Raw genomic sequence first — 26,572 nt, forward strand, 5'->3', positions numbered from 1 at the left:
TAGTCTGGACTATCATAGGAGCCTTGTAATTGACCTCCCTGTGTCAAGTCTCTCCCCTCCCAAATGAGATAACATACATGAAGTGCTTTGTAGAGTTGGGAACCGATGAGATATTCCTGCTTTACGTAGAAACTATCTTTGCACTGCCCTTTTTCATAGCTTTTCACTGGTTATACTGGTTAAGTGAGGAGTATGTGTGCCAGGGATTTATCTTGGGCTCACTAGGACCTGAGAGTATTCAAGTTAAACAGACCAGTTTGATCATCAATACATTTTTGCTAAGTTTCCATCATCTGCCCAGCATTTTATTGCTCATAGCTTAAAATACTCTAAAAATTGTGGTCCTTGTACTCAGCACTCTTAACCATGATAGTAATTTTTCTAGTTCAGTAGTAATCTTCATTATTTCAGTAAACAAACATTTATTAAGTTCCTGTTATGTGCAAAGTGTTATGCTAGGTATGGGGGGAGATCCAAAACTTAGAGAGAATGTACAAAACCTAACTTTTAAATCTTGTAATTAAATAGGAGCTGTCCAAAATCACGATGCCAGTTATATTTAATGAACCCTTGAGCTTCCTACAGAGACTAACTGAATATATGGAACATACGTACCTCATCCACAAGGCCAGTGCACTTTCTGATGCAGTTGAAAGGATGCAAGTATGTAATTATTGATAAGTATGTTGATTTGTGTTGGTTCCGTGTCCTCAAAGCATATTAAGTGCATTCTGTTAGAAATAGTTTACAAAACAGAAAGAAAATGTTTGAAAAAAAACTGATTCTGGAGCTGTCAACAGCCAGTCAACAGTTTTTTTTTTAGCACCTGGTCTGTGCCATAAACTGTGCCTGGCACTGGGAATATGCTCTACAAGGAGCAATGTAAACTACTATATATGTTCATTTCTCTTTTGGTGAAGTACTTATGATAATGCATGCATGATTTTAAGAACGGAAGCACAGTCATAGACACCTCTAATATAACCACTGAGTGTATTAGTAGCCACTGATAGAACATTCAGTCACAATAAAAGTATATAAGGAGATACATACTTCCGCCTCACTGCTATTTTGGATTCGCAGTTTGGTCTGTTTTGGGAAATGAAACCAGGTGCATAATTGCAATTCAGGAAATGGTTCTTTCCAGAATATAAACTAATTTAGAGTAGCACAATATGAATAAGATTTGTGTTTTGACTAGGGTAAATAAGAGGAACTTTAAAGGGCATCCATTAGTTTGTACCTTCCCTAACTAAATATCTTTTTGAAGCTGCTGACTGTCTAGCACAGGGGTGGGGAACCTGCAGCCTTGAGGCCACATGTGGCCTTCTAGGTTCTCAGGTGCAGCCTTTTGACTGAGTCCAAGTTTTACAGAACAAATCATTTCATCAAGGGGGTTTGTTCTGTGAAGTTTGGATTTAGTCAAAGATCCACACTTGAGGACCTAGAGGGCTACATGTGGCCTCGAGGCCACAGATTCCCCACCCCTGGTCTAGCATATCTGGACACTCCCTTCTTTTATCTGTCCTGTAGTAGATGAAGTTGCACATGTGGAGTTAAATAGCTAACAATGAAGAAAATTATCTCAGGATCTACTATATCACATAATCTGTCCTTGGATAATCAAAAGCTGAATATATAATCATAATTTATTAGGTGAATCTGAGTTGCCTCATTGGTTAAAGCTAGTAATTTCTCAGGATGCCTTGAAGGATATGGTGTATTGAGAAGAGCCTTAGATTTGGAGTTAGAGGACCCACGTTCAGATCCCAGCTCTGTCATTATTGTTTGTGGGACCTTTGACCTGGCGCTGTGCTTCTCTTTCCTTATCTGTAAAAATGAAGGGGTTGGACTGAATAACTTTCTAAGATCCTTTAGAGTTCTAAATCTGATTCTTTTTTTTTTTAAGAAAATAAAAACAGAGGAATTAAACTACATGTCCTTTGAACCAAAATCATTGACATTATCAGGATACATCAGTAGCATTCCCCAAATTTTACTAGATGTACCCCTCAACTCCTCCCCACACTGCCAAGACTTCCACGGACTCTCCTTCACAGCAGTGAATGCAATGATGTGAATAAAAACATTGATGTATAATGTACACCCTTTAGTGTTACACAAGGTACCTCCTAGTCATCTTCTCATTACAGAGTAATATAGTATTTTAAACTGAATCCATTTTTTAAAAATTTCTTTTATGTAGCTTTATTGTTCCACTTCTCTTTGGAACAAACACTCTGTGGAAGATTTTTTTGGTTGTTTTATTTTTTCAGTTTTACCACACTGTATTATCATCCTAAGTATTGTTTAACTTGTGATTTAAAAAAAAATTAAAGCAGAATGTTGGTTTACAATTTTCGTAAAGCTCTTCAGATAATTCAGAACATTTTAGGAGAGGTCATAAAACTGGAGTTTAGCTAGAAAATCACTAGTAGATGATCAAAGTCATTTTTACTTTAACAAAAACCTGGTTTTTATGTATACCACTAATGCCCATTATCCAAACTGACTGTCTGGGTGTTGTGGAAGGTTTTGAGAATCCGGAATAAACAAACTACTCAAAAACAGTTTCATAGTAAATATGTCAAATGAAGTCTTGGTTCCCGAGTCTGAGATTATTTTCAGCTTGTGTCATTTTATCCCATAGTGTGTAGCCGCATTTGCTGTATCTGCTGTTGCTTCTCAGTGGGAACGCACAGGAAAGCCTTTCAACCCACTCCTTGGAGAGACATATGAATTAGTCCGGTAAAGGTTTCTCTTGTCACTACATCTGAAAGCATGGTGGCTCAGTCGGTGGGGTTTGGATGATTCCTTTTGAATATGGTTTTCTTTATAACTTCTTGTTTCTTTTTTGTCTATTTTCCTTTTTTCTCTATGTCCCTTTTATTTTAATGAAGTGTTGCCTGACTTTCTTGCATAGGCTGGCCTTTAGAATCTGTGGCTTTAGAATTTGATTGTTAAACCATTTTCTTAAGAAAAAATTTTGGTTTGAGCCAAAAGGCAATTTTAATGTTTTCTTAAGAAACAGGGACAAATCAGAACTTTATTAAAAAAAAAAACAACCTTTTGTTGACAACACTAAAATTACTAAAAAAAACTTATTTTAACTAGTATTAGGGAATAGTAAGCTATTAAAGTTCAACATGAAGAAATTATCTAGTCGTTGAGGCTTACTAAGATCTGCTATACTCCCTTAGACCTGATATGTTAATCAAATAAATTTTTCAAAAACATATAAAATCACAGAATTTAGTATACACAACCATGTGTAATAGGAATAAAAAATATTATCATATTTAATTCCTCATGCTTCTGTCTTCAGGTGTATTTGTGTGATTTACTAAGGGATCTTTCTTGATGCTCACATTTCACACATTGATTTCCTCCCCTGCCTCTCATGCCAGTTCCTGGTTTTTTAAGCCTTAAAGGCAACTTTTCATGTTCTAATGCTTTTAAATGTCTAGACCTAGTTTAATTTTTCCCCCCACAGAGAGTATTACAGATTGAAGTGCCAGGCTTTAAATTTCCATTTCAGTTTCAGATTGAAGTGCCAGGCTTTAAATTTCCATTTCAGTTTCATTACTGTTCCCACACATTTATATGTTAATAATTATTTTGATATGAAGCGTAATTGATGTGAAAATGGGTCTTGATTCACCAACTTTGAAAATGCTAGCACCATTTTGAGCCACTTATTGCACTGTGGTATTTTGTACATCAGGATTATAATGCAGGTATTTTTGCTTAGTAGCATCTTTTAAAGACACAAAATAGTTATATCAGAAATAACAATACCTCACATGAAGCTTTTTATGGTTTACCAAGCACTTTCCTTACAGACCTGTGAGAAAGACAGTCAGTCATATTCATTTCATAGGGGAAACTATGGTAATGTTTTAAGTCACTTGCCCCACATCAAACAGCTAGTGAGAGTTAGCATAACCCGGTTATCTTCAGTCTAGATTTTTCGCTCTTTCCTTTATAGTGACTAAAATAATAGCAATTCACTCATTATAGAGCAAGGTAACTAACAACGGTTTTTGTTTTTAATTCTTGAAGAGATGATCTTGGATTCAGACTTATCTCAGAGCAGGTGAGCCACCATCCTCCAGTGAGTGCATTTCATGCTGAAGGATTAAACAATGACTTTATCTTTCATGGATCAATTTATCCCAAACTCAAGTTCTGGGGTAAGAGTGTGGAAGCTGAACCCAAGGGAACCATCACTTTGGAGCTTCTTGAGTAAGTTGGTACGATGTCATTAGCATCCCTATAGGCAAATGTGCATGCTCAGTTTCTGAAGCAGAAACTCATTCGTTAAACAAACAAACCAAAAAAAACCCAAAAAAACCCCCTAACTAAACCAATAAACAAATAACCTACTTCATGTGTAAAAGCAGTCAGGAAATTTGTTTTTATTCTACATTAACTGAAACAGTATCTAGGTTAGGAAGAAATGGTATTCTACTTTGCCTTATTAGACCACATCAAGAGTATTTTTTTCTTATTCTGAGTATTAATTCTAGGAGAAATATTGACAAATTTCATTGTGTCCAAAGGAGAGTGATGAGGACAATTAGTTCACTTAAAACAAAACTGTAGTACCATTGGTTGAAGTTACCGTTGATGTTGAGCCTGAAAAAGTGGAAACCTAATAAAAACAGGATGTCTTCTCCAGATCTTTGAAGGATTGATATATGAAACAGGGGATTAACTTTGTTCTCCTTTGCTGTAAAAGGAAGAAGTTTCAGGTGGTACATTTCAACTCAGTTTAAAGAAAGTTTTTTGTTCAGAAAAGAAAGTTTTCTGAAAGAAAAACTTCTTAACACCTAGAACTTTGCAAAAATAGAACCAGCTACCCCAGGAGGTATTGGATTCCTCAGGATTGAAGCAATTTAAATAGAGACTGGCTAGCCACTTGTGGGGAATGTTGTAGCTGGGATTTATGCTTTAAGTAACCAACTTTTGACCTTAGCTTTACTTAGATTAGACGTCTAAGGTGCTTTCTAACTCTGCAATTCTTTGGTTTGGTTACCCTTAATTAGGTTCATGCAAGTTTAACTTGATGTGAACAGTGTTGTTTGTGTATATTTCAACATGGAATTAGTCTGTGTTATAATATATAGTCATAAATGTATGTCCAATTCTTGCCAAGCAACTGTTAAGAGTCATAGTAATAGTGTTTTGGTCTATGATTAGCCATTTTTCTAAATGAATTGTGTTCTGTCATCATTTCACGTGTTTACTAATTGTAAAGATGGTTTCAGGATGTCTAACAAATGCACAGAATCATAGAATTTTAGAACTCGAAGGTATTTTGAGGATGATCTAATCCATCTTCTAATTCCTTTCCTTTTCTAAAAGAAAGTTTAAAAATCAGAGCAGAAGTTGTGGTAAAATTAATCCTGGGTACTAATCTGGGCTTTTTAAAGGAGCATTCGCAGTACACCAAAGTTTTTCTGCTTTGTTTAGTGAACTAGTTTGAAATTTCCATAGAAAGTCTTTTGGGGCCTTGTTCCAAGTTTTCTACTTCATTTCCATTTGAGGAGGAGGAGGAGATGTGTCTTCTAGTTATTTTCACACAGACTTTTTTTTTTATCAGTGATAATAGTTAGTTTAAAGTTTGAGGTAACTGTCCAGAATTATTCCTGTAATCTAAATTTGTTTTCAGAATGCACATTAATGTATATTCCATTTTATGTGTGCATCCTATCTTATTTTCACACAAATTTTATATCTTTTTGCACACTAAGTGCTTAAAATAGACATATTACTGTTTATATTTTGAATATGTACAAAACCGTTTCTTTTTTTTCTTTTTAATATATTTTGATTGTGTTTTTTTTCAACATCAACATAATTTTCTCCAGGACCCTTTCTGAACCCCTCCCAGAGAGCTATTTCATATAAAAAATAATATTTCTAAGAGGAAAAAAAATAGAAAAGGGGAAAGCATCAGCATAACTGCCCAATACTAATATCAACCTTCCACATGTGTTGTCTTTCCCATTAGACTATGAGCTCTTTGAGAACAGGGACTGTCTTATTTTTCTGTTTATATCTCTTGCACTTAGCAGAGCGCTTTTCACATAATAAAAGCTTAACTAATGCTTTTATTTAGTATACTAAAAAAACCTAAAAATGTACTATACTCATAGACCTCCCACCTCTGCAGAGAGGTAGGGGTGGGTATGTCTTCTCATATCTTTTCTTTGGAGAGAGTCTTGTTCTTTTCCTTTTTTCAGTATTCTTGATTTTTTTTAATGGTTCTTTTCATTTGCATTGTTGTCATGATATATTATTTTCTTGTCTCTGCTTACATCACTTTGCATCAGTTCATGTAGATCTTTCCATGCTGCTGTATTCATATTCATCATTCCTTAACAGCACAACGGTATTCTATTACATTTATGTTCCACGTTTTTTAGCCATTTCCCATTTGATGGTCATTTACTTTGTTTCCAATTCTTTGTTATCACAAAAAGTGCCGCTATGAATACTTTGATGTATATGGAGATTTTCTTCTTAGTGGCTTCCCTGACATATAAGCCTTGTAGTAGAATCCATAATCATTTCTGTAAATTAACTTTGTTTTCTTTTAATGAAGAAAATATTTTGCGTACATTACTTGGTTGTTAAATGCCGTTGTGGAAGGCCTAAGTTTTCCTAGCCTGCAGAATAGCATTAGCATCTGATTCATCAAAAATGCTAATACCAATCAATAATAATCTTTTCTCTATTGACAGCTAATATGTGTGTGGTTTGGTTTTTTTTTTTTTTAACCTTTATTGGGTGCTAGTTTTAAACTTCTAGGCTGCATCATTTAGAGCAGACTAGCTTTTTCTATATACTATGATATTTTCCATTACAAGCCAGTGGTTTATTGGCTAGTCAAATAACATAAGAATGTGCTATTCCTCCTTTACTTTTTTAGGCACAATGAAGCCTATACGTGGACAAATCCGACTTGCTGTGTGCATAATATTATTGTGGGTAAACTCTGGATTGAACAGTATGGCAACATGGAAATAACAAACCACAAGTAAGTTAGACTTTTTCAGAGGAGAGCACATGTTCTTTTAAGAACCCCTGATGTAGTTCTGTGAGCTTCAGATTAGAATGACTATGATGGGAACTAATGAAATATCTAAGAAACAGATAGCAATATAGTGGTAGTGTCAGGATGCTCGGTTTGACTCCGGACTCCAGCTTAGATAACTTTGTGACCATAGACATTCACCTCCTCTCTGAGCCTCAATTTCCTGAGCTACAAAATGGAGACAGTATGATTGCATTGCCTGCCTCATTAGTTGTGAAGAAACTTCTTTATAATTCTGTTATGTAAATGGGAGCAATTGTTATTATATTAAACAAATAGATACAGTCCTATCTAACTCCTCATTATCACCTTGTTACCCAACTTTTGATGTTATCATTCAGGTAAGTCGATTTGGGAAATTTACTTAATTCTGTGGCATGTTCTTTATTGAGCAAAAAATGTGGATTGGTCATCTAAATGTGATGTCTTTATCATAGGACTGGGGAAAAATGTATATTAAACTTCAAGCCATGTGGCCTTTTTGGAAAGGAATTACACAAAGTTGAAGGCTACATTCAGGACAAAAGGTAATATTCCTATTTTAATTATGGACTAGATAGGGAATAGGCTTCCACATTAAAATAGAGTTTACAAGGACAACTTAATACAGAAGCATTACAAGAAGTTGAAATGTAGCTGTAGCTTCTGTCTCCTTTTTTAACTAACATAATTGGCAAACATCTTTAGAGCACAGCAGATCCCTGGCTCCCTGTGCTCAACTCTAGCCTCTGTTTACAGCAAAAAGAAGCTGCGGGCCCTGTACGGGAAGTGGACAGAGTGCTTGTACAGTGTTGACCCTGCCACTTTTGAAGCTTGTAAGAAGAATGACAAGAAAAATGCAGATGAGAAGAAAAGCAGCAAACAGGTGACTCTTGTGACACGGCATCCACAGCAACATTAGACACTGTCACACCCATCTCGTTCTCTTCATGGGCGAGGTGCAGTTGGGCCACATGTAAAGTAATGTTCACGTAGATTTTTACTTGCTATAGTTGGAATTGTTTCCTTGAGTCTTTTCTAGCATGTAAATTTTAGCCTGAAATGCATTAGATTCGACACATTAGGCGGTGTCCTTTAATAGGCTGTGGGGTGATTTTCATCCATTTTTATCAAAAGTCTTAGAAAATGTTTTGTGCTTTTATCTAATTGACCCTGAAATGGAAAAGTTGATTCATTCAATAAGCATGTAAGTGCCAACCAGCATTTGTGGCAGGTATAGCAGTAGACACTGGGCCGCCAAATACAAAAGCCAAGCAGTCCCTGCCCCAGGGAGCTTAGATTTTGTACAAAGAAAGGCAAATATAAGATATGTAGTTCAAAAGTAATTTCTAAAGGAGAGGACATTAGCAACTGGGGAGAGGGGCAAGACAGGCTTCCTCTGGTAAGTGGCGTGTAGGCTGAGCTGTGAGGGTGAAGAAAGGAGCAAGCACATAGCGGGAATGGGGGGAGGAGTGGGCAGCCAGCCTGTGTAACGATGTGGAGGCAAGAAGGAAATTGAATTGTATGAGAAATGGGGAACATAGAGTGAATGAAGGAGAATAATGTGTGTAAACTTGCAAAGGTATGCAGGACTATTTTTGCAAAGAGCTTTAATTGCCAAACAGGAGTTTCTATTTTATTCCAGAGGTAAGAGGGAACTCCTGGAGTTTCTGGAGCAGGGCAGTGACGTGGGAGAGACATGAAAGAGAGAGGAACCTGAACTAGACTGTCATCAAGGTAGAAATGACAAAGTTTGGCCAACTATTGGATAGGTAGAGTGACAGAGAGTGAGGAGTCAAGGATGACCCTGAGGGTTGCGAACGTGAATGACTGGAAGGATGGCGGGGCCCTTGACAAAAGTAGGTATATTAAGGTGGAAGATAATGAATTCTGTTTAGCAAATGTTGATATTGAACTGCCCATGGCACATTTATTTGGAGGTGACCAGTAGGCAGTTGATGATATGGGACTGGAGTTTAGGAAAGAGATTTAAAGCTGGACGGAACTGTTAGTTACAGATAGCTGACGATAGAAGATTCTGAATTCTGTCTGTTCTTTAGTGCAGTGGTGTCAGACTCAGAGATGGAGAGCCCCTCGCCTGTACGTAAGGTTCTCTGTGAGCTGTCTGTTGACTTAGAAAACCACATATTAACAGTATCTATGTTCTGTTGTATCTTTATTTATTTTGTCCTTTTTTTCCAGTTACATTTTAGTCTGGCTCAGGCCACCCTGGGGAGCATTGCCCATGCGTTTGATGCCTCTAGTTTAGTGGTTGCAGTAGAGTGGTGGACATGGAGTCAGAAAGAGCTGCATTCAGATCCTGCCTCAGATGCTGCCTGGCTGTATTGTATGACCTTGAGCAAGTCACCTAACTTCTTTTAGCCTCACTTTTCTCGTCTATAAAATGGGATTCATAATGCTATCACTGACTGTACAGGGTGATTGAAAGGATTAAAAGAGATAATTATGTCAAGTGCTTTGGAAATCTCTCAGCAGTATATATGTGTTAGCCATTATTATCGTTATCAAAGAACATGGTCTTTAACTAGAACCAGTGAGAAAGAGAGGGAGAGAGACGGAGACAGAGAGAGATCTAGAGAGACCGGTAAATGCCACCGTAGTCTGGGTTCTGTTCTCTTCTCGCCCTTCCTCTCCCCTTGGAGCAGATCTCTTTTTCTCTGAGCCAAAGCTGGAGATCTCCTTGAGCACCACAATGTCTCTTCATGCCACGTAGTGCCTTCATGCTTCTTGGAGCTGTGAGAACTGCCCAGAGGACAGCTGGAGGCAAAAAGGAGCTCCTCCTGTGAGGCGGTGCTGCTGGGCCCAGTGCACTCTAAAGCACAAACTCCTGGAGCGGATCCTACCCGCGGCAGGCCGGGCCAGGCTGGACCAGCAGAAATCCTGCCGCTTCTCTTCATAGAGTCAGATAACTAGGGAAATCGAGCCTGAAGGAGAGAAGCTGTACTCATTACCTTCAGATTTTTTTAAGGGTTCTTGTTTGACAGTGCAGGGCAGAGACCTGACGTGACCCTTCTGAATATGTTGCTAAATGATAGTTAGCTAGCGTTTACATAACACTTTAAGGTTTGTGACGTGCTTTACGTATATTATCTCATGTGACCTTCACAACAGCTCACTGGGAGTTTTGTACTATTATCATCCATATTTAACAGATGAACTGACTGAGATACCCAGAGTTGTGACTTGCCCGGGGTCACAGAGCTGTCTGAGAAAGGATTTGAACTCAGGTCTTTCTGACTCCCAAGTCTAGTACTCTATCTTCTGTAATACCAAGCTTCCTTAAAATAGCATTCAAAAGCAGTTAGATCTCCCTGAATGAGCCACATTCAAAGTCCGCTGGCAGGCACTAAGGTCAGGTGCTACAAGGCCCAGGGCAGGATACCTGGACAGGAGTTTATCCCACTGTGCATCTGCAGTCAGGCCAAGGAAGTGGAGAGAAATAATGCAGATAGATGGCACGGCAGGCATAGGACGAGATGGGCAAACCTACCAGTAAAGTCTTATTACTCTGAACCTCGCAGTCTTGAAGGCTGTACTGGCAGAGTACAGGTTGTGACAGTAGCCTCCATATCTCTCTGTCCTCTAACTACTTTTAATTCTAGTGCCTTCCCTGTATTGATTATTTCCTATCTGTTCTGTTTGTAGTTTGTTTATACATAATTGTTTGCTGGTTGCCCCCCTCCCCATTAGATTGTGAACTCTTCAAAGGCAAGGACTGTCTTTTTGTCTTTATTGTGTCTCCAACACTTAGCACAGTTCCTGAAACATACAGGAGCTTATTAAATGTTTACCAACTGACTGCTTGAGTTAAACAGTGAAAGAAAATAAAGAGAACTTCTTTCCAGAAAGAACTCTCTTATCTTGCTAAGACATATGAAGAGATTTTTTTTTTGAGAAGAGATTTTAATTGCTGGACTATGTAAAATTTAGAAGGAGTGACTGGTGTTTTGTTCTGTCTCCTTGGACAGGGATCCCATCTTACAGTCCCCCAGTGTCCCACTCAAACTAGTTCAGAGCTAAGCAGTTTCTAGTAGGTGCTCAACATATACTTGTTTTAACAAGCATTTAGTATTCATTTTGTCTCATATCTCGTATTTTATCTCTCATATTTATGAATCACCGATCTGTAGTGCTGGAGGTGAACAAGCTAATGAAAACATAATCTCTGCCCTCTAGATGCTTACAGTCTAGAGATTTAGAAGAGATGAGACATTTACAAGGGTACCTGACAGATCAAATTTGTAAAAGTGCTTTGAAATAGTTAAAAAATACCATACCAATCTATAGTAAAATTTCTAAAGGTAATGTTGCATATAAATTTTGTTCATGTGTTTGCTTCTTACAGATGGGCACTTCTGAGGAGCCAGATGAAATGCCATTGCCAGATTCTGAAAGTGTGCATGTCATCCCAGGAAGTGTTTTACTCTGGAGGATAGCTCCAAGGCCTCCCAACTCTGCACAGGTCAGACCATGATTTCTGCCTACTCTCCAAACCCCGCATTTTGCAGACAAAACCACCAAGGTACAGGGAACTTAGGTGACTTTTACAGTGTCACACAGCTAGTAAGTATATGAGGTTGGATCTGAACCCAGGTCTCTTTGACTCCCAAGTCTAAGACTGTCCACTCTACCACACTGTCTCTCCAAATATTTAGTGTATAAGCCTTCCTAGGAGAATTTGCATTGTGTAGACTGGACAGTGAATGAATCTCCCAAAGCAGAATTTCATACACTGTGGCATCTGGGTAGAAAAGGAACTTTGGAGTTGGTGGCGAAAGTCAGTGTTTTCCTAGTGCCTACTGCATCTGCCAGTGGAAAAGAAAGGCCAGCTCTGGTTCTGCCATTTGTCAGGCTTGAGCAACCCAGCCCATAAGAACAAGCCACTAGCATGAAGATAAATAGTGATTTCTACTGAAGAAGAAAAAATGTACATGTTTGACCTGAATCCTCTATATCTACTTTGGGTGAGGAGGCGGGGCAGCATACTGATGGCGTGCAGGACAGAGTCAGATTTCCTCTCAATGGGACCCTGAACAGGGACCTCAACAGCTCAGAATCTCTTCTTCTTCATACATAAAAGGAAATTACAGGAACCCTTACCTCACAGAATAGTTAGGAGGTCCATATGATGTAATGTGGCCTAGAATCAAGAAGACCCAAGTTCAAATCTGGCCTGAGATATTTATTATCTGTGACCCTGGATAAGTCACCTAACCTCTGTCTGCCTCAGTTTCTCCTTATCACAAGATAAAGCTAATCACCTACCTCCCAGGATTGTTGTGAGGATAAAATGAGGTGATATTTGTGAAGTGCTTAGCACAGTGCCTGGTACATAATTTTACTAAAAGTTTGCTAAATGTTTGCTCTTCTCCCCCCCCCAAAGACTCTGCAAATGTTTAAAGCAATACGTAAATGTCAGCTGTCATTTTCTGCAGGAGGATCTGGATCAGAAATTTGGTGTATCTATCAACAAGCATTTGTTAAATGTTACTGTGTCCTAGGCACTGAACGTAGTGCTGGGGATAGGAAGACTGACTTCAGATCTCTTTGAAACTGATACCCTTAAGTGAATTAGGTTTAATTAAAGAACTTACAGGCATAGCCTCTGATTTAATATTCTTAACAAAAAAGTGTTTAGGTTGTGTAAGGAAACATCATGTTAGGGACTTATCATTTTGTTTTAAAGACATTTCTTTCTATGTAATTTTGTTCGTTTTTCCTCCTTTCAGATGTATAATTTTACTAGCTTTGCTATGGTTTTGAATGAAGTAGATAAAGAAATGGAGAGTGTGATCCCTAAGACTGACTGCAGGTTACGACCTGACATAAGAGCAATGGAGAATGGAGAAATAGGTAACTTTGGAGAATATGAATTTATTTCGGGAGATATAATATCACTGATTATTTGCATCAGTAGGGACCTGCTATTTTCTTTTTCTCCTAGGTATTTCTTCAGCATTTTTCTTAGTGTAGTTGTGATATTTTAAAATATTCTCCAACTTTAAAGTAGATTTTGTTAATTTATAGAATTATTCATTACTAGTGTGACTGCTAATAATTAAGTATATTCCATATGACTGGAATTAGAATACAAATCAGAAAAAATTAGGAAACAGTATCCTTGCCATCCCCAGGTTAAATTTGTATTACTTCAGGACATTTCTTAATCCTCAACTAATCCTTTTCCGCTACCTCATGGTTTGGGGAAGCTGATCCCTAATCGTTGAAGGCTATGCTAGTAGAGTATGAGCTCAGTCAAGTCCTGTCAAGCTGGAAAGGACTCCAGTATGTGTCCATCAAGAAATTCTGTATCTAATGATTAGCCTTATTGGGACTGGAGATAGAAATTCGTCACTGTAACAATGGCTGACAATTCTTCTGGCCATAGGAACTGATAAAGATCAACTGCTAAAGAGTGAATGGACTTGATAACAGGAGCATTCACACAATGAAATGATAGGATCCAGGAAGTGATATATTTGGGTACTGTTTGTATTTCCCCTGGCAGCCCTGTTTAAGGTCAAAGGAAGGGTCTGTTCCTTAAACTAAATCTTGGAATTGCAGTCAGAAGACCTCAAAGGTCACATGGTCCAACCCTTGCCCAAACCAAGAATCTTATCTACAACATCTCAGCAGCTAGCAGTCATCCAGCCTTTGCCTGATGGCCTCTGGTGCTGAAGGGACTCACTGTCTTTTGAAAAACCTCCATTCCTTCCATTGATAGCTTTAAAGTTTTTAATTTAATATCCTGTGATGTACTTTGTTTTTGCATAAAATGTATTTCTGAATATATTCCATTTCTTCCACTGACTAGTAAGCCTTTACTTATACCAAAGATTTGAAAGGGGGGGGGAAACCAATTCAGTAAAATCAACCAGTACATCAACCATTTTGATGGGGGTATGCATTATATTCCACACCCATATGTATGGCTATGATTGGTAGGAGTTGTGTTTTCCTTGTATTGAACTAAATCTGCTTCCCTGTTGATTCCATTCATTGTCCCAATGCTGGCCTCCAGGGCCAAGCAATAGAAATCTATTTCTAATTTTTCATTATGGCCCTGCAGACTCCTCTGGTCTAGCTCTTCTTTTATATGTAGAGAATTATCTCCAGATTCTTCTAACTAGAATTCCTGTTGCATGATTTGGAGTACCCCCTCCTCTGAATGCATTCCTCACGTTGCCACTGCTTCTCCAAAAATGTGGCATCTTAAACCAGACACAGTACTCCAAAATGATCAGTAATTGGTTATAATCATCAAACCTTTTTGTTTTATTTTAGAAATTTCCAAATTTCCTCCAGTCATGTTATCTTCGTATTAGAAAGCCTCAGATTTAATTCAGCTTTTATTAAGTACCTACTATATGCGAAGCACTAAGCATTCAAAGGTATACACAACAATGACCCTGCACTTAAAAAGATTACATTGTAACATGGGGAGAGGACAAGTCAACAAATAATTGTAGTATGAGCAGGAGTGGGATAAGTGCTGGAGGGGTCCAGGCCAGCAGCTCTCAAACCTTGTGGTCTCAGGATCTCTTTTACACCCTTAAAAATTGTTGAGGACCCTCCAAAAAGCTTTTGTTGCAGTGAGTTATATCTATTGATACTCACCATATTAGAAATTAAAACATCTTAGTTATTATTATGAAAGTAATTTGGATCACAAAGACCCTTTGAAAGGGTCTTGACAACCCCAGGGGTCCCTGAACTGCACTTTAAGAATTGCTGTTCTAACCAAATGACTTTGAGAAACTGGAGGAGGCAGAGACTCTTTTGGTGATGGAGGGAGTGGCATTTAAGAGATGACACTGTGCCAGGTAATAGAGACCTTAATGGAGTCTCTCTTCTCTTCATACAAAGTCAACATTTTTAGGTGTGTCCCAGATTTTCTTCATGACTCTCCAGTGAATATTTGAAATATTGCTTTGCCTCTAAACTGTGGTGACTTACTGATGTTTTTAAATGCTCTTTTTTTAGATCAAGCTAGTGAAGAAAAGAAAAGACTAGAGGAAAAACAAAGAGCAGCTCGCAAAAATAGATCCAAGTCAGAAGAGGACTGGAAAACAAGGTGTGTGGATATATGGGGGAGTACACATTATCAGATGTTTTTAGCAGATGAGAGGCAGTGTGGCATAAGTTGTAGAAAGCTACCCTCAGAACAAAGAAGATCCGGGGTTCTAGTCCTGTCTCAGACTCATCCAGGCTGTCTGACAATGAGCAAATCACTGCATCCCTCAGTGCTGTAAGCAGCTCTTTAAGACTCTTAAGTTGCAGAGAAGGTGCCAGCCTACACTGGTAGAAGGAATATCCTCACCTGGGAGTTCCCTCTACCAGTGAAGTCACAGGTCCAGCCCCTTCCCTATTATTATTATTATTATTTTTTTTTTAGGCAGTTGGGGTTAAGTGACTTGCGCGGGGTCACACAGCTAATAAGTGTCAAGTGTTTTGTCTGAGGCTGGATTTGAACTCAGGTCCCTCTGACTTCAGGGCCGGTGCTGTATCCACTGTACCACCTAGCTGGGCGCGCGCCCCCCCCCCATTTTTAGCAGCAGAGCAGATCCAGATTAGCATAAAAGTCTGACTGGTCCCTCCCACACCTTTGGAATATGCATGGGTACCATGTTTCTGTCTCATCCTGGTTCCATTTGTGCTTAGCTTCAAAAATAACTAGTTGACTAGTGTTCACTAAACCTGTTCCATTCGTCTTGACACACAGCTTGTGAACCATACTTTATATAGGAAAGTCCACATTTGGAACTTGGGGAAAAGAAAGATGATTTCCAGTGTCTTGCCCTATCTAACAGAAATGTCCTTATCTGGAAAGGATGATGTGGTTGGCTATTTCTGGAATACTGACAATCATCACAAGGAAATGCCTGATTAAACAGTTGTTTCGCAAATTGAGAGTTACTGTAGGGTAGAGGGTAAAGCACTGGCTTGTTGGCAGCTCGTAGACCTGGAAATTCAAGACCTAACCTCAAACATTTACGTAACTGGTGATTATGAATGGGCAAGTCACTTAACTTCCATTTCTTATTCTATAACATGGAGACAATAAAGCATTCCCCAGCTACCTCGTAGGAGGTAATAAAAGGACTTTGCAAACCTTGAAATTCTCCCTAAATGTGAGCTAACTCGAACAAATTCTATTTATATTCAGTAGGAGAGGAAATTAATTCCACAGCTACAAACTTTGTTATAGCTAATTAATAAGCACTCTTCATATAATTTCCCATGTTACTATAATGCTCTTGCAGTTTAAAAGAAAGCAGATTTGATGGGGGACTGAACCATAATGTAACACCTTGAATTCCACTTGGAAAGCAGAAAGAGCAAATATAGGGTAAATGTTCCTAATATATTTGTTTCAAACAATAACAGTTGTATCATTGGTCCTGATACATTGGACTTAAGGAGGAGGATAGAACCTTTTTCACTTTAATAACACCCTATAAAAAGAGAGCAAAATAAACATCTTTTCCCCAGACTCTGGAGGCTCCATGTAAAAAGGTTCTAATTGCTAGTCTAATCAGCCTCAGTTTTGAAAGTACCATGTGTTAAATCTGTGCTGTTTGACAGTCTTGATCATCTAAGCTTTTATACAGACAGACCTATTGACTCTCCAGGGGCCTGAGAGATCATCCAGTCTCCTCCTTCTCCCCTTTACACCTAAGGCAGCTAGCTGCGTGCCCAAGAGCAGGGCCTGCCCAGAGCCGCAGAAGTGCTCGGCAGCCAGGGCACAGCTCAGCCCCAGCTCTGCAGCCTCCAAGCACAGCACTCTCTTTGTATTACCTCGACACGGCAGTCTTTCATTGTTGAGTCCTCCCATCACAGGACCCTTGATCTAAAGTTAGAAGAGATATCGGAGACCATCCCGCCCAACTCCCTGATTCTACATGTGAGGAAAGCGAGGTCCAGGGAAATGGAGTGACGGCCCCAATGTCACAAGACAGTGATGGGAGGCAGAATTGTAACCCATGTTCCCAGGCTCCAGCGCCAGTGCTCTTTCCACTGTACTGCCCTTCTTCCTCATGCGTGCCTTTATTTCTCTGTGGGAAACCTTACTTTTGAGTCAAGGAAAAAAAAATAAATCGTTTGGCAGTACTTTTATTTTTAATGTTATTTCTAATGTATCTTGAAGAAAAATCCACCGTTAATAACAGTATCTGACTGTTAATCCTTATTTTCCAGTCTGAGCTCAGACTCTAGAAGGGGTTCATTAAAGGTTATTCATGTCAAATAGGAATTGTGAACATCAGGAGCTGAGTGCTTGTTGACAGCTTCTAGGAAAAAGACAGTACGAGAGGAAGAACAATGTTATTGGTGCCCAGAATGGTATACACTCCCCCCCCCCGGTCTGTCTGTCTGGCACTTTAGGATCCATTAGGTATATGCTGTTTGTTATATCAAAAAATGGTCCACTGGCCCACTAGCTAGCTAGAGGATGTATATGTCGAGGCATCTTATCTACCACCAAGAGTGGTTTGCACACTCATTGGACCAGTCTCTCTTGGGATCCATAGCACACAGATTCAGAACACAATCTATGCAGGCTTAGCAGTTCAGTTTGTGAATGGAGTATTTTTTCCTTTAAAAAGCTACCACACTTCTTTTTACACTACCCCCACCCCCACTCCCAGGGGCCACATTAGCTGTCTCTTCTTCATTAGCTCCATGTTCTAGCCCTTGAGACTGACAGGCCCAAGTTCCTTTATTAGAAACTGTCAGCAGAACTCTTCTTCTGATGTCATGATTGGAAATCCAGTTCTAGCAAAGTGGGTCCCAGAGTGGCTTGAAGCATGAGACCAGATATGGGATGGAAAGCTTATTTGCCTAGAACAGCAGAATGTCTTGTTTCAAGCTGTTGTATGTAAGCATAGTTGTGCCTTCAGATAGAAGACGACCCATGGTGACAATTCTTTGGTCTCTATTTGTCTTGTGTTGTCTCTCTTCATAAATCGTGTGCATCATTCCTCATGTGCCATTTCATGTTTGAGAGAGTCTGCTGTGAATAATAAGCCTTGGGATCTACACCACTAGCAGCTGTATTTGAAGGCACCACATTGGACTAAGCGTCAGGCTTGTGGAGCTCAATTGTTTATCTTGTGGGTTTGGCTCAGGCAGTCCTGGGCCTATCCAAAATGAGGGAGATAAGCCTGGCCCTCATTACTGTCAATCATTATTACCAACGAATGCTTATTTGTCTCACCTGAGAACACTGGGTCTGCTCACCCACAGAATGGAGCCAGGTCTTTATGAGAATGCCTGCTTTGGGGCTAGCCACTTGTTCTGCTATAGATAGGAATAATGGGGCAGAGTTTATGTGAGGGAATTGAGCTGGACTTTGGGAACACAGTTGGTGGAGTAGTGAGAGGTTTGGGATGTGGTGGAGGAAGAAAAGGGTTCTAGTCAGTCTTAGGGACCACTAACAAAACAGTCCTGGGCATTATACTCCTGAGACAATTAGGAGTAGAGTTTCTCTTGTGTAACCGAATTGCTGCTCTTTTACATGAAATAAAAGGTATTATTGAGAGGCAGTGTGGAGTAGTGGAGAGGCTCTTAGCCTTGGAGTCTGGAGACCTGGGTTCAAATGTCACCTCTGGCACATGCTGACCTGTGACCTCTAGGCAAGTCATTTAAGCTTAAGGCCCCTGGCAGCTCTTTTAAGACCATTGGTTGCAGAACATCTGCTGACCTGTTTCAGAAGAGGTTTCCTCAGCAGGAGTTTCTATGGCATCAAAATCACAGTCTGGACCAGTATTGATGTCAGTAGGCATAATTGATCTAGGACTTAAAATTATGAAAGGATAGTTAAAGGAGTCTTCTCTTTCTCTTCTCTTTTCAGTTCCTTATTCCCCTCTCTCTCCCACACTTGGGCTTTAGAAAGATCACTTTTGGGAATCTCTAGGTTTTGAACTGATGACTCCGGTGAAAGTGTGAGTTAATAGCAGTTACACAAACCTTTGTCTCACAGCGCAGGACATGCGCCAAGAAACAGTCTTGTAGTTCAGACATTAGGCAAACCTTAAAACTAGGGTGGGACACTTGCAGTTTCAAACAACATGTGGCCCTCTAGATCCTCCAGTGCTGAATCCAAACTTCACAGAACAAATCCCCTTGATAAAAGGGATTTGTTCTGGAAAACTTGGACTCAGTCAAAAAGGCCACTTATGGCCTTGAGGCTACAGGTTCCCCACCCCTGCCTTAGGAAAAAAAAACTGTTTCCAAAAAGACTTAAGCAGGTGTACATGCAGGGAATTTCTGACCCTCAGGGATCTCCCCATTTGTACATGAAGAAGAAAAGGTCCAAATAAAGTCTGTCTCTCAGTACATTTTACTGGATGTGACTATTGAATATGTATCATTGCACAGGTGACTTATTTTCCCTTACCCCTCTCCATTTTAAAACAGAAGAAACTCCATGGCACAGGCTCCCAGGTTGGATGGTTTATGATTGCTTGCGATGACCTTGATTTTGATTTGCCTGCTCTTTGAAGTGGTTTACTTTGCTAGGTCTAAGTAGTAGAGTGTGTTTACTCCCTCTCCTTTTGATGTTTGGAATATAACTGTGCCCCTTGTTTTAAATCAAAATGCTGGGACTCTTGGCAAACGCAGCTGTACTGAGATTTTCTCCAGTAACTTCTGTGATTTGGGAGAAGTTCTGCTTTTGGTGGGAAGCTCTTAAAAGCCAGTTATCCTGAGCTTCCCCCCACTGCACTGTCTTCTCTGTGGCGAAGAGAATAGAGAATAGATAGGTGTACAAATCAAGTTCTCATTTTGTGCGGAGCAGATTACAGAGTACCCTAAATGGATGTTGAAAATTTCTTTAAAATAGTCTCCATTTCAGGGACTATCTTCCTTGACTTCTATCTCAGAATGTGTCCTTTTTTGAAAGAAAAGGTATCTTGAATGAGCAATTCAACAAACATTTTAAAGCACCTACTACTTTATACTGAGTCACTGTGTTAGGGCCTTGGGGTACAAAGACAGACTGAAACAAAATCCTGCCCTCAAGGCATGGGGGAGGGGGGTACAGATTGCAATTTAGATCAATAAATGCTTGATAATTTGGGTGAGAAAGAGCATCAGCTAGGAAAGGCATTTTCTTAGGCACAGCTGCCAGAGGGCAGAGTACATTTGAGATTGGGCATGGATGGGGGATGGGGATGGAGGCAGATAGGGGAAAGTCAGAGTGCAGCTAGAATGCTGAGTGTCCTTGTAGACAGGAGCATAGAAAACGAGAAAGGGAATCTAGGCTGGAGATGGGTTATAGAAAGCTTTGAATGCCAGGCCAAATTTATATTTTTTTCCTCAGGGGCATCAGGGATCATTGAAGCTTTTTGAGCAGGGGAGCGACCTGGCCAGCGCTGTGTTACTGTCCCCGAGCTGGAAGGGGCGTCAGAAGTTATCTAGTCTAACCCAGAGGTGAACAGCAAACCCTCCTTCACCTTCTCTTGACAAGTGTTAGCCAGGCTTGCTGGAAGGGCCCCTCTGAAAGTTGGCCATCCCTGTTGGCACTGTTCATATTGTCAGCCAGTAGGATTCTGTGGAGAAGCAGAGCCCCCGGGGGCATGTGGGCAGAGTGACAGCATCTGACGAGGGACATTGGGGAAAGGCAGAAAAAAGTTTGATTCACGCAGGAGAGATAATGTGTCTGAGAAGTCAAACATGTCAGGTTCTTTTATCAGCATTTAAACACTACAGTACCTTATTTTGAGTAAGTAGCTGCCAAGTTTAGGTAGGGTCGTTTGGGATGTTTGCAGTTTTTCACTGGGGTTTTTGTTTGTTTTTGCATAAGGGCGAGGTAAACAAAGGATTTAACTATTAAAATTTATAGGTAAATGGAATCATAAATATGAGGTAGGATGCATATTACTTTGGGAATATCTTATAAATAATTTTCAAAACCTGTCAGATAAAAAGTACATTGAGCCCTCAGTATTTGAATTTGCTGCATCTATGTACCCTTGTGCTATCTTCCCTCAAACCCAGCTTGGCCACCTTTTTGTGACCACTTTCTACTCTTGTCCACATTAATAAACTAACAAAACTTAGACAGTTCTGTGCAGCAGAGTTCTCCATATACATATGTGTGTGTGTGTATTTTTTTCATAGAAAAACTAAACAGAAAAGTAAAAGAAATAGTAGTTTTAAAATTTCTTCTTATGCATCTTACCTGATTGTCGTTCAACTTGATTTAGTAAATTAATTTGATAAAATAAAAAACTAATAAACCTAATTTAGTAAGCATTTGTTAAATGATTATGACCTACTGTATTTATGTCTTAACTATACTACTTAGTATAATAAGTATGTATTGGTAAGCACTATGCTGGGCAAAAAGGATGTCCTCAAGGATATTAATAGTACATATGTAACATAAATACATTATGATCATGTAATGCCCTCTTCACTCTGCTTCCTCTCCCCTAAAGAACACTGGGAGGGCGGGCAGAGAAATGGGCCGCAGGTCTGGATGCCCTGCCCATGGGGCTCATGACTGCGAAGGAAGGAGCAGGGAGGAGATGGGCACAGGGACAGAAATGGCCTGGGAAGAAGCAGCATGTGAACGTGGGGAGCAGGCGGCCCGGGATGGGGGCAGTCAGAGGCCCTGAGCGTGAATGCTGGAGCTGTGTAATCTTCACCTCTTTAGGCCTCGTTTTCTTCGTCTGCAAAATGAAGGCATTGGACTAATTGGCCTGTGTGTTCCTTGTAGCTTTAAATCTGAAGATGCTAAGATGAACACAGACTGAGCAAGGGGAGCTTGGGGTGATGGTGCTGAGGCTCCTGTTGTATTTTCCCAAGCCACGAGACAGGAACCTTGGGTAGATTTGTGTTCCTCCTGGGTACTCTTCCTTTGGTGGAGTATCTAACTTTCAGTCCTTCACACTTAACTTCTTTGGGCCTCAGTTTCCTTTTCTGTAAAATTAGGGGCCTGGTCAAATGACTTCTAAAGTTTCTTCTAGATCTAGATCTATGATTCTTTCAAGTGTTTCTTTTCATCAAGCCTAAATCTTTCTATTAATAACTTCTATCCATTGTTCCTCGTCCTAGTCTTTGGGGCCAACCAAAACAAGTATTCTCACAGCATTACAGCCCTTCATATATTCAAGGGCAGCCTTTGTGTTCCCCACATCCCCAGGTTCTTCTCTGTCTTGGACTAAACACCACTGTTTCTTCAAGCAGTCTTCACGTGATATGATTTTCAGGGTCTTCACCATCCCGGTTCCCCTCTTCTGTGTGCTTTCCATCTTGTTCATGTCACTCCTAAAATATGTCACCCAGAACTAAACATACAAGTTTAGGGATGGCCTGAGCAAGGCAGACTACAGGGGGACAATCAAATCCCTAGTTCTGGATGCCTCTCTTACTGTAGCCCAAAAGTGCATTCTTTTTATGGCTGTCATAGCATGCTTTTGATTCATGAAGCTTGCAGTCCATTAAAGCTCTCAAATCTTTTTGAGATAGCTGCTTTTTCATGCAGGAGTCTTAAAAATATTGATTTGGCACAAAGCTTTTCTTCTTTAAAATGCTGCCTGGTCCAATGATTTGCTTCATGAATCAAATGATTTTCATTTATCATTATAGCAGGAAAATGACATCAAATCAAGATATCACTTATCAAGTTTAAACTGTACTTTAATAACTAATCACAAGTTTTTTGTGAAGGTAGTGATATTATCAGGTTAAAAAAAAAGGTTTTGTATTTTCTCCCAGTTAGGAGGGAAAACTGACTATCACTTTGGAAATAATTTTTTTCTTAACATTAGAGCAGAATGGAAACCATTTCAGCACCCCAAATTATAGAACTTGTGATTCATTTTCAGGTGTTAGAGGGAAGGCCACTCCATTCTGTCGATTAGGATTAGTCAAGACACCATTATTCAGTCTGTGGATTCTCCATTTATCCTACTTTCCTTCTCTTGCCTACTACCTATATACCTTATACATGCCCTTTTGGACACATTTAACCTATTTATAAGATTTTTGTGCGGAGCAGATTACAGTGCTCTCCAAACAACAGGCACCTAATAAATGTTTACTATTATAATACCAACTGATGAGTTTTGTTTCCTTGTTCCTCCCCCTCCTGCTTTAGCCTCCAGCTTTTTGTTCTTGAATGCTTTTTTAAAAAGTTTTGAAGAAATTTTGAAAGATATTCTTACTATTCTTATTAACCTGTAGACCAAGTTGTTAGCAGCAAATCTCAATACAAATTCCAAGAGAAGGTGGTTCACTTCTTCCCAGGACCCCAAAAGTGTAGGTTTTCCAAATGGAAAAGAGAATATCTCCTACATAGGTTACGTGGTTAGGATGATGTAGAGTTGCAGAACAAGAGTACGTTTTAGAACTGAAAAGTGCCTTTAAAATCATCTGTTTTAACCCCTTCGTATTATTAGGGAGGTATCCAGAGCCATTTAGGTATGTTGTCTTTCTGTGGGGTTATTTTTGTCTGCAGTTTTCATTTTGATGAATTCTGCTTAGGAGAATCTTTTATGATGGTGCTTATCATGCAGGTGGTGTAAGGATGAGGAAAGAAAGTGGAGAAAACTGATGAAGCAAAATCATTCATTCTGGCAGCTCTGCTGTAGACGTGTTCTACTTGTACCATAAGCTAAACTCTTAAGCTTTGGGTAGTATCTGTGATCCTGCCCCCATTTCAACTGGGTTATCATTATCATCCTTCTAGGATCACCACACCATTATAAAAAGAGAAGATCAGTACTGGTTTTTTCAGATGCTTATTCATTAATTGCCATTGTTCTGCTCTCGGAACAAAAGGAAATTTTAAGCCAATGAAATGCTTTGAAGCAGTAAGGGATTCCTCTGTGCCGATGAAGGTTTATCGTATTTGGGGGATGTATTGCTTGTGGTGGTTCTGTGTTTTGGCAAGAAGTTAATCTGCATGCTTATATGCCGTTTCATTTATTCAAATCTGCTTTGAAGAAAACACTTAACAGACCCCTTAACCTGTACAGATACTCTTCACAACAACAACAAAAATTGTTTCTGTTTTCATATCTTTAAAATAACACCTTTGCAGCCATTTCTAAACATGGTCTGTTTAAATCAGGTGAACGCATCATTGGATTTTCAGAACACTGATTTTGTTAACGTTTACATCTCATAAAATTAAACTTCAGTCTGGATCTGTAGCAAAGCAGTTTTGAATTCTAAAGTTTAATGTTTCGTTTTGAATAGTCTTTCCCTCACAAACCTTGTCCTCCTTTTATTCCAACAGGTGGTTCCATCAAGGGCCCAATCCCTACAATGGAGCACAGGACTGGCTTTATTCAGGCAGCTACTGGGACAGAAACTACTTTAATTTGCCTGACATTTATTAAAAACAGTCAGGACCCATTGGTTAATCCACAAATCAGTCTTAAGTCTGTGTTTCTAAAGGATTTTTTTTCTTTATTTTTATTCATCTTAAAACAAAAAAAAAAGGAAAAAAGGAAAACCTGCCCACGAAAATTTGCATTTCATACAACTAGTGATGTGGTGGCATTGGTTCTGAAAGACTTGGGGGAAATAATAGTTTTGCTACTGGAAAATACTCACTTGGGATACTCTTTTATATAAGGGGGGAACCTGTTAGGGAATTTGATTTTTTATGGCTGTTTCTGCCATATGGGTTAAAGGAAATTGCTACCCACACAGAAACTCTTAAGTTTGTGGAAATAAGTTGGATTCTCAAAGCAAGTCAAAAAGGTAGTTTTTATGCAAATATGGTAGATGTAACATAGGAGTCTTGAGAACACACCCGAATGTTCATGTGGTGAAACTTGAAAAAGGATATGACACTTTGTGAAGATTTACTCCATTAATAAAAATAGCTTTTCTTTATATTAATTCCCTCTCCTTTTCAACCATTACCCCAACCCCAGTCCAGAATGTTCAGAATAAGTATTATTGATTTAAAATTTCTCAAGGATTAAAATGGTAACTAATAGGCAAGGTATTTTATGTTTTACTCACTTCAGTGCAGTGTATTGAATTTGCTTTCACATTCTCCTGTAACCAGTCTGATTTTAAAGCATCAAAAAAAAATTAAATTATACAAATTTGAATCAAAAATGTATGCTCCTAAGAAATTAATTTTTTTGTTAATTTATAAAAAAATCACTAGAAATTGTAGGGTTGTTGACCATAAAAAAAAATGACAAGCCTTTTAAATGTCAAGTTCCATTGGTACATACCACTGGAAAAATTAAATTGCACATGTGTATGTATTGTAAGTATCAAACTATATTAAAAAAGGAGGTCTTGTGCATTTCAAGTCTACAAGGCACCTGTGTACTTAAGATATGTATGGAGACCTATTGTACAGTAGCTTTGCCCCTTTAATTGGGGTGCATTAAATCTTGTGGTATTTATATACACACACACACACACACACATATACACATAGATATACACGCGCACACACACACTAAACTGGGACATAGCTTAGGAGTGCTTAAGTAGCTCCTGCAAAATGTTTCAATTGCTCTCTTAAACTTAACAGGTATTATAATGAAAAATTTAACTGCTGCTAAATAAAGACTTTAGAACATTCCAAAGATGTGTGGTTTCTTTTAAAATTTAAAATATACCCTCCTAACAGTGACTCTTGTTATCATATTTTTCTTTGTCACTGCCCCCTGAGGTTACCCTATCTATATAGTACCATATTGTAATCATGCAATATAATCTTAGTGAGTCAAATTACACCAAATTATGCTTCTAGTAAATGTGTTACAGATTAGTTCTAATAACACAAATGTGAATTAAATATAAAATAGCTTATGGTTGAGAATTTAAATGTTGGTTAGAATATTTAATCTTCTTGTTAGGGAGCCACTTCATAAAATACATGCGACTAACATTTGCTGGAGTGGGAATGGTTAGTTATTGTTTCTCCCCATGCATATATACACCGAAGGCCATATATCTTGTCACGTAAGTTGAGCTCAGTATTTGATCGTTCTACAACTAACTTTAACTGAAGCATTAAGTACTCAAGTGCTTGCATACCTTCTAAACTATAGAACATCTAAATCAGAAAAAAATAAAACAGGAAAACAACACAATGCTTGCATGAAGTTTATTGATATATTATTCATGGTGGTATAGATTCCACCTTGAACGTTGTCTCAAACAGCGTCATTTTCGGCATCTGTTAAAGGGAATAACGTACATATTTAATGTTTAAATTTAGGCACGATACTGAACATGTTGAAATGGATGGTGGATTAAAAATCCATGGTTCTCATCTAGATCTGTTTCAAGAATGCTTGGTTATTCTTTATTCAAATTATGTTGGATCCATGCTTGGGAGTAGTGATGTTTAACAGCAGCCTGCTTTTGTGTTAAAAATTGGCTGGTTATCTTATCGACTCATAAAATGTGATAGAGAGTAGATTATTTCAACCTTGACTTATGTGAAGATTCTGCCTAAATTTGTGAATTTGAAGGATCTGA

At 38.9% G+C, this 26,572-nt stretch overlaps 1 protein-coding gene across 6 annotated transcripts in view; it reads left to right on the top strand.

Moving 5' to 3' along the window:
• Window positions 1-25,671, top strand: part of OSBPL1A (oxysterol binding protein like 1A) — a 286,161-nt gene extending 260,490 nt beyond the window's left edge. For 5 of the 6 annotated variants that reach the window (XM_020968688.2, XM_078153458.1, XM_078153462.1 and 2 more), the window contains 10 exons: window positions 529-663; window positions 2,651-2,748; window positions 4,063-4,245; window positions 6,938-7,045; window positions 7,540-7,629; window positions 7,841-7,967; window positions 11,448-11,564; window positions 12,832-12,955; window positions 15,086-15,176; window positions 24,351-25,671. In XM_020968688.2, the coding sequence (XP_020824347.1) occupies window positions 529-663; window positions 2,651-2,748; window positions 4,063-4,245; window positions 6,938-7,045; window positions 7,540-7,629; window positions 7,841-7,967; window positions 11,448-11,564; window positions 12,832-12,955; window positions 15,086-15,176; window positions 24,351-24,453 (1,176 nt within the window). In that variant the 3' untranslated portion in view covers window positions 24,454-25,671. Of the gene's footprint in view, window positions 1-528; window positions 664-2,650; window positions 2,749-4,062; window positions 4,246-6,937; window positions 7,046-7,539; window positions 7,630-7,840; window positions 7,968-11,447; window positions 11,565-12,831; window positions 12,956-15,085; window positions 15,177-20,423; window positions 21,291-24,350 lie in introns of those variants that run through there. The other variant, XM_078153459.1, reaches the window with a different exon arrangement.
• Window positions 25,672-26,572: the final 901 nt, after the last annotated feature.

This window comes from Phascolarctos cinereus, unplaced genomic scaffold, assembly GCF_003287225.1.
Source record: "Phascolarctos cinereus isolate Bilbo 61053 unplaced genomic scaffold, phaCin_HiC Scaffold_4;HRSCAF=312, whole genome shotgun sequence".
Classification (NCBI taxonomy): domain Eukaryota; kingdom Metazoa; phylum Chordata; class Mammalia; order Diprotodontia; family Phascolarctidae; genus Phascolarctos; species Phascolarctos cinereus.